The sequence below is a fragment of the Ictalurus furcatus genome, chromosome 11 (genome assembly GCF_023375685.1).
Source record: "Ictalurus furcatus strain D&B chromosome 11, Billie_1.0, whole genome shotgun sequence".
Lineage (NCBI taxonomy): Eukaryota > Metazoa > Chordata > Actinopteri > Siluriformes > Ictaluridae > Ictalurus > Ictalurus furcatus.
This window is the reverse complement of record NC_071265.1, coordinates 21,478,683-21,495,048: the sequence shown is the minus strand read 5'-3', so window position 1 is coordinate 21,495,048 and position 16,366 is coordinate 21,478,683. Positions and strand designations below refer to the sequence as shown.

General features: G+C 39.5%; 1 protein-coding gene across 2 annotated transcripts in view; it reads right to left on the bottom strand.

The window, feature by feature from the left end:
- Nucleotides 1–15,981, bottom strand: part of phc2b (polyhomeotic homolog 2b (Drosophila)) — a 36,957-nt gene extending 20,976 nt beyond the window's left edge. Inside the window, exons 1-2 of one of the 2 annotated variants that reach the window (XM_053636330.1) lie at nt 15,915–15,981; nt 9,064–9,359 (exon numbers count right to left, since the gene is read on the bottom strand). Coding sequence is in view for 1 of the 2 variants with exons in the window: in XM_053636328.1 (XP_053492303.1) it covers nt 3,879–4,051 (173 nt within the window). In the remaining variant the exon portion in view is untranslated. Of the gene's footprint in view, nt 1–3,878; nt 4,066–9,063; nt 9,360–15,914 lie in introns of those variants that run through there. The other variant, XM_053636328.1, reaches the window with a different exon arrangement.
- Nucleotides 15,982–16,366: the final 385 nt, after the last annotated feature.

Here is a 16,366-nt window from a genome sequence, read left to right as displayed (position 1 = left end):
CAAAATATAAGATAAAACAAAGGCAACCTGAGTAAACACAAAATACTGGACTAGATACAGCCAGGTCTGATTACTGCAAACCCTGTTCAATCAAATCAACACTTTTTCAACAGCATGAAGTTGGTTAAAAGGTCTTACCCAGTAACACACTATGGGAAAATTGAAAGAAATTGAGTAATGATGAGGAAGAAGGTGATTGAAATACGTAAGTCTGGAAAGGGTTACAAAGCTATTTCAAAGGCTTTGGGACTCCAAAGAATCACAGTGAGAGCCATTATCTCCAAATCGCAAAACTCGGTACACTAATGAACCTTCCCAAAAGTGTCCGACCTTCCAAATTCCTCCAAGAGCACAGCAACGACTCATCCAGGCAACTTACAATAATTGAGGGAAACATGAATTCTACTCTCTACCATAAAATCCTAAAGGAGGATGTCCATTCTTCAGTTCTCAAGCGCAACTGAATTATACATCAAGACAATGATCCAAAGCATAGGAGTAAATCCTAGAAGTAAGTGACAGTCTGATCTCGAAAGCGTTTGGTTGCAGTTATTGCTGCTAAAGTTGGCACAACCAGATTTTAAGTTTAAGGGGGCAATTAGTTTTTCACATTGGTGAAAGGTATTGGATAACATTTTTTTTTTGCTTTGATAAAAAACACACACACACACACACATATATATATTCTGTGTTTCCTCAGGTTGCCTGTGTTTTATGTTTCGTATATCTAAAACTATTTAGTATGAAATATACACAAAAACAGAAAAAAAATCAGGGCAAATACTTTTTCATAGCACTGGACATACTAAAAACAAACTAATTACCACATTCATCTCTATTATATATTAGCTACATACCACATTCTTGCCTATTACATACTAGGTATAAAACAAAGTGCTACGAATTGAAAACAAATGAATCTTCAGTAACTGCTTTATACTGGTTAGAGGCCCATTGGATCTAGAACCTATCCTGACTCCAGTCGATCACACAGACAATTGCACACTCATTCACAGCTCGTGGTGTGGCTAATTCACCTACTGGCATATTTTTGAGAGGTGAGAGGAAACTGGAGAACATGATGCAAACCCACACTGACACATGGAGAACATGCACAACTCCACACAGACAGTAACCTGAGCTCAGGATTGAACTGGGGACCCTGGAGCTATGAGACAGCAATGACATCCACTATCCCACAAAATTAAAAAAAAAATAAAAAATTAACCTTAACTAGGAAAAAGTACAAAATGTTGTTATATTATGAGCACATACAGTACCGTGCAAAAGTCAGAGACCACACGTTTGTTTTCAATCAAACAGTCATTCAGTAATTCTGTTTAATTATTTGGTGGCAAACAATAATGATGGAAAAATGTACAGTACATCAGTCCCGTTTTCAGTCAAACAGCCATGTGGTACTTATTTATGCAGGTCAATATTAAAGTTCAATACTACAAATAAAATATTTACAGATTTCATACTGTTTTTTTTTTTCCTGTGCAAGTCCTTGGTACGATTCATGAGCATGAATAAAGGGAAAATGCATTTAATAGAAAATCACACAAAGTGATAAATACGTATCGTATGGCTGTTTGACTGCAAATAGAATTAATATACAGTCCTTTTTCCCCCATCATTACTGTTTGCCACCACATATTAAATATAAGTACGTAATGTCCATTTCATGGGTGATCTCTGACTTTTGAACAGTGCTGTATATGTTACAGTTCCAATAAAATGTATGGCATACCAAAAAATGTAAGCAGGTGGCAGCATTTGAGGAATATTCCAACATGAATATCACATAAATCTAAAAAAAAAAAAAAACTGAGTAGATTATTTATTAGGTTTTGATTAAAGGTTTATATTCGAGGCCTATGCTATGTTCCTGTCTGAGATGTCAGCCTGAGCATGCAAAAAAGTATGCTTTTAATAGTAATTTCTTCCAGAAAGAGCTAATTCTGAGAACTGTGTTTCAATAAACATTTCCCCTCAGAAGTTTCATGTTTCAGCAACAAACCTGAATAGCCACGAAAGAAAACTCTGCTTTTAATTTTGGACATTTGTCTCGCAAGCCAGGGTCAAGGTGCAGGCCTTACAGCTGTTCAATACTGTCAACAGAATATTAGGTCTTACAAGTCTTTTTTTTTGTGTCTATGTGTGTGAGTGTGTGTGTGTGTGTGTGTGTGTGACAGTAGCCATTTTCTTAGTACTTGGTCATTATCCTCTTAGGCATTTATCTGTGTGTTTTTTCTTAGAAGCATGACGAACAGAGCTATCATACAGTCATCCGGAGATGGCTGTCTTGATGGGGAGATATTTCAAAGTCACTCTCACCACACCAACAATAGCTATATAATCATAGCTAATCAGGGATAATGGATGGGAAGTGGCCACTTGGACTGAAGCACTATCTATCTTCCCCAAAGTCTCTCCTACACTCACACACAAACACACACACACACTCGCGCACATGCACACACAAGGGTTAACTTCAATCTTCTATTAATAGAATTGTGCATGCCCTCACCTCCCCTTAGTGAAGTCCAGAGGTCAGAATAAGGAAACAGGGGAAGGAGGAGATATGGGGTTGTTTGGAGATCACTGAAAGACTTCAGTTATCTTCGCCTCATTTGCTCACTCTCACACACACACACACACACACACACACACACACACACACACACTGCTTACCATATTTCCCCCAGCACCAACCTTTCATTTCATACAAACCCTTGTCCTCCTCACTCACGATCTGTCAATCATTCTCTTTTTCAGCTCAACCAAATTATCAACCCTTCTCTACTGTTTAATTGGAATGTCACATGAGAAATAGTTTCTATGTGCCCATATCCCTGCAGACAATTGCCGGCACTATGAGGAGTTAATGAATTATAGTCATGGTAATTAGATATTCTAAATATAAGAACAGGGTTTCATTATTGCACATGGCTGAAAACACACTAGGGAAATAACTCACAGGATGATCTTATTGTGATAGAGAGTGTGGAAATCTGTTTATAGGAGAGGTTTCTAAATTTCATTAAGGCACCAAGACACTCATGATAACCAGTTTAGTCATCCGGTTCCTGCTGAAGCCTTTTGCATTTGAAAAGTATTCATTTCTCATCACTATTATCATCATACATCATAATCATCGTCATTGTCATTGTCAGTATAGTTTGTTTGAAGTCACTCTAACATTTCTTCTTTTTTTTTTTTTTACAAATCTCACTGCCTTCAGAGAAGACAGTTCTATCCTGCAGGCGAAAACAGATAAATAATAAATAAAATCGCACACATTGAAGTGCTATAAGAGATGTCAGAACATCTTCTGTCATCCACAATGAAAACCAGACCACCCAAATCGATAAATATCTTTACACAGAATATCGAGCATCTGTTGGGTTTATGTTCTGAGTGAAGTGAGCTGTCATGCTGAGTTAAGCGCCTCTTCCTCCAGGTGTAAAACCAGACTGCCCTCCCAGGTGCCCACAGCTCATCATGTTTAACTCCAGCACGGCAATGCCGCATCACGCCGATCGTTACAGTCTGAGCTTTCATCCTCCTAACAGCTGATGCGTGTGGGTGATTTCAGGATGCCAAGAGATACAAAAACGATGCAGACATCTGTAGTTTAGCCAATCTTAACATAAAGGTGAACTCAAAAGTGCAGTCTGCTTGAGCTACTACTACCCAGATTGTAGTAACTGACTGTGAAATGCAAACAGATGAAAAAGTGAGGCATGTGGAACTTTTGAAGGATGAGTCAGGAGAGATGAATGATGAAATACTACGACAGCAAACATAACCACAAAGAGATATCCAGGTGAAGAGAGAAGAAGCTCATCTCACAGACAAAGCTCAGTTCCTACCTCCTCTGTGAGCCAGCACGCGCTCCTGTGGTGAGCCCCATCCCCCGGGAGCCTGTCGCTTCTTTGTCTGACACGTGTGTGTGTGTGCATGTGTGAATATCCCAGTCCTTCCTCCTCAAAACGAGCATCCAACGTCCCAGCCGACTCGCACTCTCCCTCTCACACACAAGCATGCATGCAAGCCCTCTGCCTCTTTCCACCCTGATTATCTGGTTTCCTAGCGACAGCCAACAGGGGGGGTGCCTTTCGGAATTCCGGACGCAGAGCTGCATGCTGATTGGCCGATTGGGTTTCCTCTAATGAAGATGAGCATAATGATTTTTTTTTTTTTTATCCTTTTCCATAAGCATCACCAACCCCCTTAACAGAATTGAAGCAGCAGAGGCTGGTGCTGCAAAAATGTAGGGACAAGGCCAATTCCAGGAGAGAGCTCATGGTAAATGTGATCCCGGGACACTATTTGATGTCTGGTGTTCAGGTTTCCGTCCGAATGTCCCCAGTGTTTAAGTCATTAATTTGGTGGATTGTAATTTGTGAAAGGGGAAGGGGTTGTGTCTAAATTAAGAATGGAAGATTAAACTGTTTTTAGAAGGACAAGGAAATCCACAAGGTTGCGCTTACATCAATTTTCAGATTAATGAGGTCTCCTCTTGCTAATCAGCACTGCAATAGGTTTATGGCATCTGTGATGCAATTCTAGACATGCTGTTCCTTGAATGAAGGCCTGGCGAGAGTGCAATGAACTCTCTCAAACTAACAGGTCAGTGTTATTTTTTGGGAATCTTAACCAGTGTTGCACATCAACACTCAATGGTCGATCATGGTTGTTGTGAAGAGGTGTCTCAAATTGCAAATAAATACACAGGACACTCCTGGCTTCAACCGAGGGAAGCGGAACTTGTTATCAGGGCTGGTAAATTGAACCACTTATTCTATCTGAATTACGTCTGCTAGTGTCACTGCGAAATTTCCGTCACATGTGAGTAAAATGTCGTATTGATTGCAGTCATAGAGACATATACGTCATTGATTGCAGCCTGCTTATTAGCATATAGATTAGCTGCTGGAGGAGGGAGATAAATTAGAGCAGAGAAGTGTGGAAAGGATGATGGAGAGGGGGAGAGAGAGAGAGAGAGAGAGAGAGAGAGAGAGAGAGAGAGAGAGAGAGTGGGTATGTGGAGAGAAGCAAGAGATGTAAATGAACATAGAGTAACAGAGAAAGGGAAGGGGGAAAAATGGAGAACTGATAGAGGGAGAATAACTAACGTATAATATGATAAAGCAAAGGCAAACGGATGTGAGCATAACAGGAAAGAGGGAAATTATAAACCAGGTAAGGAAGCTGAAAGGAATGGGAGGGGGGAAGCAAAAAATAAAGACCAAAAAAAGCCATCTAAAGAGCATGAGACAGGGATGGGAAGGTAGGTAAAGGGATGAAGGGATGATGAGAGACGGCATAGAGACAGAGAGATGAGGCTGCAGGATGAAATGGGATGGGGGGAGTGCTGTCTGTCTGCTCTGGGTTTGATCCACATTAGTTACCCACTCAGCCAGTCAGCGCGAGTGTGTGGGGGAAGGGAGGACAGCATGGTAGACAAAACACAGAGATGTGGAGAAATAGCCAGTTCTGTTTTTGCTATCTTTAGACTTGCCATCACAGTGCATGTAAGTGAGTTACTGAAATTGTACCGAAGGTACAATTAAAGCCTTAAAACCCCTCATTAGTGATTACACTGATTTGTGCCATGTTTGTTACTCGTGATGTAGCAGACTGATGATGATGTGGTCTTAAGTGGTGCTAATCACAGATGCTGAGCTCTTTACTCATGTCACTGCAACATTGCAGACCCACTGTGTGCCTGGTTTAATGTATTAGTTCAACTCAGGCCATGGTTCTCATCACATGAAAAGCTTGTTTATAAAGAGCAGGTCATGGATAGGCCTTGACATGGAAAAGTGTGATGTAATCCATAGTGAAATCAGAATGATTCATTGTTTGCTAACTCTTATTATATTACATGTTATTGTACAGGAAAATAATCCATAATCCAAGGCAGTGTGGTGTGATGCAGCCCAAAGTCCCAACAGCAACTCCCAAAGTGTTTTAATCTTCTTATACCATGGAAATATGTAATGTTATGGATTTAAAGTTAGTTCCTCTTATCAGTTACTTTAGAGCAGCTATAAACAATCTTTCCCTCACCAGCATCTCTTTTTTCCCTCTCTCTTGAAGTTAATAAAAGAAAAGAAAATGCAGCATGTTATGTTACTGAGAAACCAGTACGTGCAAAGTCCTCTGTCCTGAGGACTTGTCCTTGGAGGAAACCTTACTGACTGTTACCAAGTGCTGACACCAAGACTTCTACAAATGTTAAATAAAGAAAACTTCATCAGATCAATGAGCATAGGTTTTCTTCTGTGTTAAGTAACAACTATAGAAAGGATTGGGTCTTAGAACAAGCACAATAATATAAAACTATAATAAATATATATATAAATATATATAAAAATATAAATATATTATAATCATTTGAATTACCGCCAGCACTATTGTCAGAGCTGTGCTGTGATAGAAAATTAGCCAACACCTTCTGACCAATCAGAGTCAAGAATTCAAAAATGCTATCGTATAAACTGACAAAATGGACCAGTAAAAATTTAACAGTGAATATTATTTTTAAAATGTTATTTTAAATGTTCTATAATGTATATTATTATATTATAGACAACCGATATAGATCCTTGATTGCACAATCATGTTTTCTTGAATTTTAATTGGGCAATAGTATAAATATTTGGACGAGAGAAGAGTCTCCATGCCTCACTTTGCCCCAGGGCCCCTTGAGGCATAGTTAATTGCTATCCCTCTGCTTCCACACTCAGTAGGAATTGGCACTTATACAGTCAGAGAAATGTATTCTCAAGCGACTTTGTGGATCTCATGGGAGCCAAAGATCAATGCAGGAGAGCTTGATGGAGTCTGGATGAGAACGCCATGAATAAAGTATACCCTGATATGGGTTTCCTGAGGCCTCCTCATTTTTATTAATGTTGACTAGATTATAATGGGCACTAACAAGATCCTATGGACCTCAAAACCTGATGGCAGGACCACTAGGGTGGACGCTGAATAGCCAGAACTGCTTTATAATGATGGCGCAATCCATTGTTAACAGTATTCTTTTCCATCCGTGTGTGTGACATTTTAAAAACGGATATTGTGTCATGGAATGGAAACACTTCTATAGAGCGGTTCTTTATGTGTATATTGTTTCAGTATTTACAAATTCAGTAAATTTATTCTTCTTCTCTTCCAACCAGTGACAAATTCTGATTCTCTATTTGGTGTGTCATACATTATGAATTTCAAACAACTTTAGTAAAAAAAAATAAATAAAAATAAAATAAAATAAAATAAAATTATATATTATATATTCTTGACATTTCTGCTGTTCCCATAAAGATCGAAGACATTAGGATTCATTTTTAGTACATCTCATGGTCAGTGGAGCTGTTATGCCACTAGCCTACATGAATAACCATTTCCCAGGACAGCAGCACACATTTTACAAATGCTGGCTGACACAAGCACTTGTGCTGGCTGCAATACCTTGGAAAATGTCAGCCAGTGTTCTTTGAGTGTGAAGCCTCTGTTGGTAATGTCAGAGTGCTGGGATGCATGAAGAGCAGAGCACTGCTGTAGCCCAATAAGAGAATGTAAACATTGGACCAGGAAGATCCTATCAGCTCAACAGCAGCCTGAGGACACAAGGTGTAGACACAACTGATTGGTCTACCGCTGGGAATGTGTGACATTTGCACTTCTCTTCTGATGCTCTGTTGCCATGCATTCAGAGAGATCTTACTTTGACAATTTTGATCTCTCTCTCTCTGTCTCCTCTCTCTCTCTCTCGCTCTATGTCTCCTCTCTCTCTCGCTCTCTCTCCCTCTCTCTCTGTCTCTCTCTCCCTCTCTGTCTCTCTCTTGCTCTCGCTCTCCGTCTCTCTCCCTCTTCTCTCGCTCTCTCATTGATTTAATCTTTGACCCCAGGTTAAAAGATAGACATTTGAACTCCTAATTCCTTCATGTAGTCTACAGTTAGTGCACAAAGCCTGAGTCCCTCTGCAATTAACCTTCAGTCTCTCTCACTGAACTTCTCGACCATGATGCCATGAGCTCAGTGAGAATATTAGATAAAAGCACTTTCATTGGAGAACTGCAGTGAAAAAGAATGCAAGCCTGGCTACAACCAGCATAAACCAGTGATTAAAATGACATTTTATACATACGTTGCGCCACACTGCCTGAGCAGATCAGCAGAACAACTGACATATTTTTGCATAAGAAATGAATATGACAGAAAAAGAACAAGTCTAAGATTCTAAGTACCTTAGAATCTAAGTACCTTCTTCCAGGTTCCTACAGAGAACTACAACAAAACCTGTTGGTCCAGAAACAAAATACCTGCTTTAATAAAACGCAGTCGTTTTTTTGGTGGATTGGCATGGTTAGGACATATTTCTAATTCTTTTCAAGCTGAGTTGTAAATTGGCTTCAAACCCATTTCAGTACTGCTAGAGAAAATCTATCAACATTCGGCAGGACTAATGCGTCATGGTCTTTTGGATGCAATGGTTTCAACTTGTTGTACATGCTATAGGCATGATGGGACCTGGCCATGACCCCTGATGCTAGCCATGTGGCTGTCTCACACACAGGGCTTAAAAGATTCCAACTTTCAAATAACTCCGCATCAGCCTCATAATCTGGAAGCGTTGTTACTGTCCCATTCGCTCTGAGTTTCTCTATATACAGAGGTGCAAAGACTGATCTAGAAACCTCAGGACATTCTGCTCTCCTCTCCATGCATGAAGAAGCAGGAGCATATACCATGGTCTGAGCTGAGCTTTAGGAACTAACAGAGGCATAATCTACTCCAAAATAGTGACTTCCCAGAAGTGGGTCACTTGCATCACAGCTCCAATGCCATCCATCAAACTGTCAGATTTGGTGAGCTCGCTCCTTTCAAAAGAGGCTGGAAGCATGCAGGCACTCGTCGAGAAAACAAACACACACACTTACACTCACATACATATACATACACACACACACACATACGACATGAGTACCCAAGAGCCAGGTTTATGGAAAACAAAATCTTATACATAAACCAAGACTGACCTACCTTTAGCTTAAGTCTTAGGCCTGGTCTGTCCCTCCCTCGGTTTGATTTCTTCCTCCTCTCCTGCTCTCCTACACCATTTCTGGGCTGTGCTCTTGCTGTACACTCGGCACAAACCAGAGACAGCAGCAGGAGGGGGTTGGTGAGGAGAATCCAAGCATTAGCATTCCTAAGGTCACATGGGATCCTGTTTCATCCAATCAATGGGCATAATGTAACACTATGGTCCACCCATTCCTCCGAAACCCCTCCTTCTTCCTCCTGTCCTCTGTGCCTGTCAGTCCAGCAGCACTGCTAGTCTGTGGAAGTCACCATAGCAACACAAAGAGATTTAACCCTTGCATGGCATTTTTATGGCGCCTTGCTTGAAATGAGTGAGCTTCAATGGGCCATGCAAATGCATCGAGGACAAGCAAAATAAACACTACTGCTTTGGAGAATACCAAAAAAATATTCAAAGGATTTTTTCCCTTTAAAGTGGGCTGTTTCGACGGATAAATTTCATGTTGAAGAAATTATATCAGCCTACATAGAGTCTACATACTGTCTCACTCACATATTTGATTTAACAGTAGAAAACTAATGTCTATTGTGAAAACAGACTCCTGGACAAATAATGATTAAGCTGCAATTTGGTCAGAATGAACACATGAGAAATGTGGAATCAGAGCTTTAATACAACAACACAATCAATTTATATGCATCGTTGCACATTTTAAACTGAGTGAATATGATTTGTAAGTGGTGTGTAATATGACTGTGAAATACTACTATAGAGATAAATGTCACAGTACACTTTTCTCAGACTTCATTAAAAAAAAAATCTCACAGTAATACGCAGCTCATTGATCATTTAAATATATTTTTGTATTGTTTAATTTCTCCACCTTTTCTGTGTGGTCTTTTTTTTGTAAATGTTAAGTAAGCATGATTGTATGTACAATTCTACAATTATAATTACAATTCTATGTGCCGGCACATTTCGAGCACACTTTATCTAGTGTTATATACTGTATTATGTGCCTTAAACATGTCTTCAAATATTGTGAAATGATATTTTTGCCATATCGGGCTTAAAAAAGTCATTTGTTTAATATAATCTGTATAGCTAAAGAACTCTGACAAGGACCAGATTAAAAAAAAATCCATCCATGCATCCATCCATCTTATCCTGGGAGGTTGCAAGGAACCTGGAGTCTATCGCAGAGTCTAGTGCACAAGGTGGGGGACACCCTGGACAGGGTGCCAGCCCATCCCAGGGCACAATCACACACATTCACACACTAATGCCAATCAGCCTACAACAAATATCTTTGGACTAGGGGAGAAAACTGGGATTCGAACCTCCAACCCAGGAGGTGCAAGGCAAATGTGTTAACCACTAAGCCACTGTGTCCCCCAGATCATAATAATAATAATAATAATAATAATAATAATAATAATAAGACAAATGATAAGGAAGACATTACTACAACAATTCCCATAATTCCTTTATAATTTGATAATTCATCATTTTTTCTGCATTATTATACACTTTGGCATGTGACATAAGGGATTGCGGCCTGCAATTTGTGTTTGGAGGAGGGGCTGCTTGTATTGTGTTTCAATGTATGCAAATGTATTCAAATAATGGCGTATAAAGATCTCACTAAAATGCAGGCTTTGGGGTCTGAGGGTTAAGCTGATTGGTTGAAGGGCTAATTTGATCTCATTTTGATTGGTCCTAAGGGTGATGACCTTGTGTGTCTGTGTTTATGTGTATGAGGGGGAGGTGTGAGGCATTTCTAAAAAGCTCCACTATGACCTAATGTCTGTCTGTCTGTGTGTGTGTGTGGGTGTGTGTGTGTGTGTTAGTTACAGGAGGTTTTGCTATGCAAATGACTTCCTTTTTGTGACCCATCCCAAAGTGAGGTGAAATCAGGCACTCAAAGAAGAAGCTTCATTTTCCACATTATTTCTTCAAATAACTGGAACGGGAACTGTGCAAAGTCACACAAGCAAAGGTTAGCCCTGCCAAACTCCTACAGCACGAAATAAATAAATAAATAAATAAATAAATAAATAAATAAATAAATAAAATAAACAAACACCCTTCTATTTGCTGTGTTAACTCCTCCTTTTTTAACTTGATCCTGACCTATTTATGCTATCATGAAGATACAGTTTTGATAGAGACTACAAAATTGCTATGTATAAGCACGTATTCCAAATGCTGTAAATGTACATGCATTTCTCCTCACAATCCAAATTACACCACAGCAGTGGAATAGCTGAATTCTCCAGCTGAATAAAAGTCCATTTTCTCTCCATAATCAGGAGTCAAATATATAAAATGGAAATAAAGGACTGTAGTCATCACTATGGTAATGCTGAATAATTCATCTGTAATATTCTGTTTGACCAGTACTTAATTATATAGTCCCCAACAGCTCCCCAGATACCGGGCTTCCGGACACAGTGATCCGCTGCCTTAACCTCCTTTCCAGTAAGGCAGTAATTCCCATAAGCCCTGTGGTGGGAGTCTGGGGGCATTCGCCACAGGATCACATGTCACCTGCATGGTAGATTAGATAGTCGTCAACCGGAGGAGCAATGGGCCTCCAAATTGACGTGAGCATCATATTATGTGGAGATGTAATAGAGTATGTATAATTCATAGAAAACCAGATGAAATATTTATAGGGGTGAGGGGTCTCTGTGCACCATACTCATCCCTCTGGTACAGTCATGGTGCTGAGAAATGTCTTCTGTGACTCTGAGAGTCTTTTTTTATATGCTTAATAGTCTTTGATAGAAGTGGCACAGTTTGAATATCATATTAACATTTTAACAAGAGGAACAGAGGCTGATAATAATATAAAAAAAAAGGAAAAGGAAAAAAGATTTGTATGAGTATGGACCTGCACTGAAGAACAGCCAAGACACTCCCCTCACTGACCTTAAAAGAAAACACACCAGCACAAAGGCTGGATCGTGTAAGTCACTTGCATACAAAGCATTACTCAGCTTAAAAAACGTTTCTCGTTCATACGAATCAAATAACTCCAAGCTAACGGCAGCTATTACCTACACTTTCTGCTGATGTGAATGGTAGTGAGTGGAAGGTGCCAAACGTAGGTCGGTGGCTCTATACTATGTATACAGACCGCCATCTAATGGTCAGTAATAGCATTGATTTCATTTCACATAAAGTGGGAATTTGTGAAGTTTTCCAATATTAAAAAAGGATCTAAACTCAAGACACTATATAATCTTTCCAAATTATAATTTAAAAAATTATATGTTGTTGGTACTGAACACAATAACGGTATATTGAGACATTGTAGTAGTATAAATATCACACATGATGACTTAAAAAAAAAATTATAGGCAACCAAATTAGTATTGCTTTGTGAGAAATTAGTTTTCTGCATTGGATTCATCTGCTTACATCCCATTAAAAAACAAAAAACTATTTAAATCTTTTCTAACATTTTAGTTGTATTTCTTTCTGCTGCCTACAGTCTGCTCTGATCTCTTACTTGTACTTTTCCATTTCCTCGTCCATATCGTTCATCCTGACCAGCTGAAGAATGTTTATATAGTGGATTTAAGAGAACTCACACTGTTGCCAGAGACCAAAGGGATCGAGAATAGATATCCCACTCAGCTAAGAGAATTTGTGTTCATGTAGAGCAGTTGCTTGCTTGTTGCCACTGAAGCAGGTGTGTGCAACTAGATTTTAGTTTATTAGATGCAGGGGGTCGAGGAATAAAAACAAAAATGAACAGCACCTCATACCAAACATTTGCACTTTTGAACACTGATGTTAGCACAAGGCCATTCATAGAGAGGGTCCTCTTCAGTGTCTACTTAATCTCATGAAGAAAGTGCTGTTTCATCTAACCTCCAACTGACACACTCCATCATTGTTCAGACTTCAGGATGAATACAGTCACATTAGATCAATGGTTTCTTCAAGGATGAAATCTAACAGCATTCAGAGATCATACCTTTCAGTTAAAGCTATCATACCACATGCCTTGGTGCACTGTATTAGTTACGATCATACAGTAGCTGAATAACTGACCCAGTAAGATCATTGATGTTATATGCCTCTTATTTCATAGAGGCTAAAATAATAATACACTTTTAAACGTTATATGTTTTAGACCTCAGTTATAGTTCAAATGAAATAAAATAAAATATGGTGTATGTAACAGGGAAGCCAATAGTTTACACACAAATTACACATATATGTAAGTATATACAGGGCTATATGCCTGTATTTAAGTATATACTGTACATGAGTTGTTCTGCATAACAGAAGTGATATAGCAAAAACTAAAAAACACTGACTGTCATACTAATACTTTCGGAGGGGACGATTGTAAATGTACCCCTTCAAAGGTGCTGTGGCTATTAGTGAGTAGTGAAAGTATACTACATTCTCTACGTCTCAAGTTCTTTCTCCAACTAAAGTTACAGAAGCCCAGTAACAACTGGTTATTACCTGAAAGCTATGAAACTGATGGAAACTTTTACAAGCAGACATCACCAGTACTGTACCACAGGGGTCACCCAAGAGCCATGAAACTAACCAAGCTGACCTAAAACCCACTTATGAACATTACAGTGATGAGTAAAAAGTGTGTCACTGAAGCATATCTCGAACGGTGGTGTAATCAGGGAGATCCCAGCCTCATGACCCATGACTATACTCCAGGTACACATATTTATAACCTGGAGGCTATATAAAATATAATTATTACACACACCAGACAAGAGGGCATCTGTATTGTTCGAGAGCAAAAATGTAAGGCCTCAAGATCTGCCTGGGTCTATAAAAAATAATTAAGACTAAAAAGCCCCCAGAAATCTTGTGGTAAGTATGCATAAGTATATCCAGTGCCACCCCCCCAAAACCCAGCATTTCCCATGAAGGCCAAAAATGTCCATTTTAGTCTCATCTGACCAGAGAACCTTCTTCCATGTGTTTGGTGAACTCCAAATGTGTTTTCTTATTTTTTTTTTATTTAAGCAATAGCTTTTTCTGGCCATTCTTCCTAAAGCCCAGCTCTGTGGAGTGTACGGCTTAAAGTGGTCCTATGGACAGATACTCCCATATCTGCTGTGGATCTCTGCAGCTCCTTCAGTGTTATCTATCTTTGGTGTCTTTGATGAAATTCTCCTTGCCTGGTCTGTGAGTTTTTGTGGGCAGCCATCTCTTGTCAGGTTTGCAGGGGTGGCACATTCTGTTGGTTTTATTATAATGGATTTAATGGTGCTCCGTGGGATGTTCAAAGTTTGGGATATTTTTTTTTAATAACCCAGCCCTGATCTATACTTCTCCGCAACTTTGTCTCTGACCTGCTTGGAGAGCTCCTTGGTCTTCATGTTGCTTGCTTAGTGGTGTTGCAGACTCAGGGGCCTTTCAGAACAGGTGTGTTTATACTGACATCATGTGACACTTTGATTGCACACAGGTGGAATATAATCAACTAATTATGTGACTTCTAAAGTTAATTGGTTGGACCAGATCTTATTTAGGGGTTTTATAGCAAAAGGGGGTGAATACATATGCACTCAAAATTTTTTCAGTTTTTAATTTTTTTTTTAACAAGGTATGTTTTTATTGGAGGGGGCACGGTGGCTTAGTGGTTAGCATGCTTGCCTCACACCTCCAGGGTTGGGGTTTCGATTCCCACTACCGCCCTGTGTGTGCGCGCGGAGCTTTCATGTTCTCCCCATACTTCAAGGGCTTCCTCCAGGCACTCCGGTTTCCTCCCCCAGTCCAAAGACATGCTTTGTAGGCTGATAGGCATCTCTAAATTGTCCATACTGCATGAATGAGTGTGTGTGTGAGATTGTGCCCTGCAATGGATTGGCACCCTATCCAGGGTGTCCCCTGCTTTGTGCCCCAATTCCCCTGGGATAGACTCCAGGATCCCCGTGACCCTGTGTAGAATAAACAGTATGGAAAATGGGTAGATGGATGTTTTTCATTGCACTTCAACAATTTGGACTATTTTAATAGGTCCATTACATAAAATCCAAATTAAAAATCAATTTTAATTCCAGGTTCTAATGCAACAAAACACCAAGAGGGGTGAATACTTTCACAAGGCACTGTACCACCCAAAAACATAGCGGTAGGAGGATTGGCTGCTCTAAAGTGAATGCGTGTGTGGATGGTGTCCTGTGATGGACTACAATCCCATCCAGTGTGTATTCCCTTCTCACTCCCGGTGTTCCTGAGAGAAGCTCTGCATCCACCACAACACTGACCCGGATAAAGTGATTACTGAAGCTGAATTCATGGATGAATGAAAAACTAGAAAGTTTGCTGCAACTACTAGGACTGTAATCACACCCTTTCTTGATTTCACAGTATTTTGTTTGTTCTTCTGTTGCATAAACCCACTGCCAATCAAATCTCTATTTACTAATCCTCTCACCAGCAGTGTTGGGTAAGTTACTCAAAAAAAGAAATCCACTACAGATGACTAATTACTACTTTAAAATTGCAATTTGATTACATTACTGATTACTGCATGTAAAAGGTAATCAGATTACTAACTACTTTACTTTCAAATTACTTTCAAAACCTACAAAATCAAACCTACAAAAATACACTACAAAAAAAAAGTTGGATTTATCATAAAACATGCCTTGGGTGTTGTCACTGTTTGTAGGACTACCAGACTGATAAAATATAAAACTTTTCAAACTAGGCTAGTTTGGTGTTGCTAGCAAAGGGGAGGCACAGCTAAGCTATGGGTTTAGCTGCTATGGTGCCATGCAAACCAAACTTTCCTCATGCTCTGCTCATATCATGTTCACATAAACTGGAACTCATACAGACATTTACACACCTGTTTTCCTCTTCAGCATGAGAGGATGTTACTGTTTCAGTGTCAACCCCTTTACTGGTTTAAAAATAAATAAAATCAAATCAGCGTATATCCATTTTTCCTCACACTGACTGTGTGAGCTAGTGTTTGGCAGAATTGAGAGACTGTCAGCCAATAAGACTCGAGTGCTTCTACATATTTTCCTGTAAACCCTGTCTGACTGGTCTCGCCTTCGTTCACTGAAGATAAAATTACAACACCGCCGTCTTCTTTTTCTGACATCCAGTTACGTAGTGACAAACCCCTGCAAGTAGAGTATTATTCACGGCTAAAGTTATGCTACGTTACTTTGCAATGAGTTATACCCAACTCTGGTCACCAACTATGATCCCTAATGAGAATCAATGTATAAACAGCTGAGGTATGCACAGGGACCCAGAGAATATGTCTGCAATTATAGTGCCTTGTGTGAC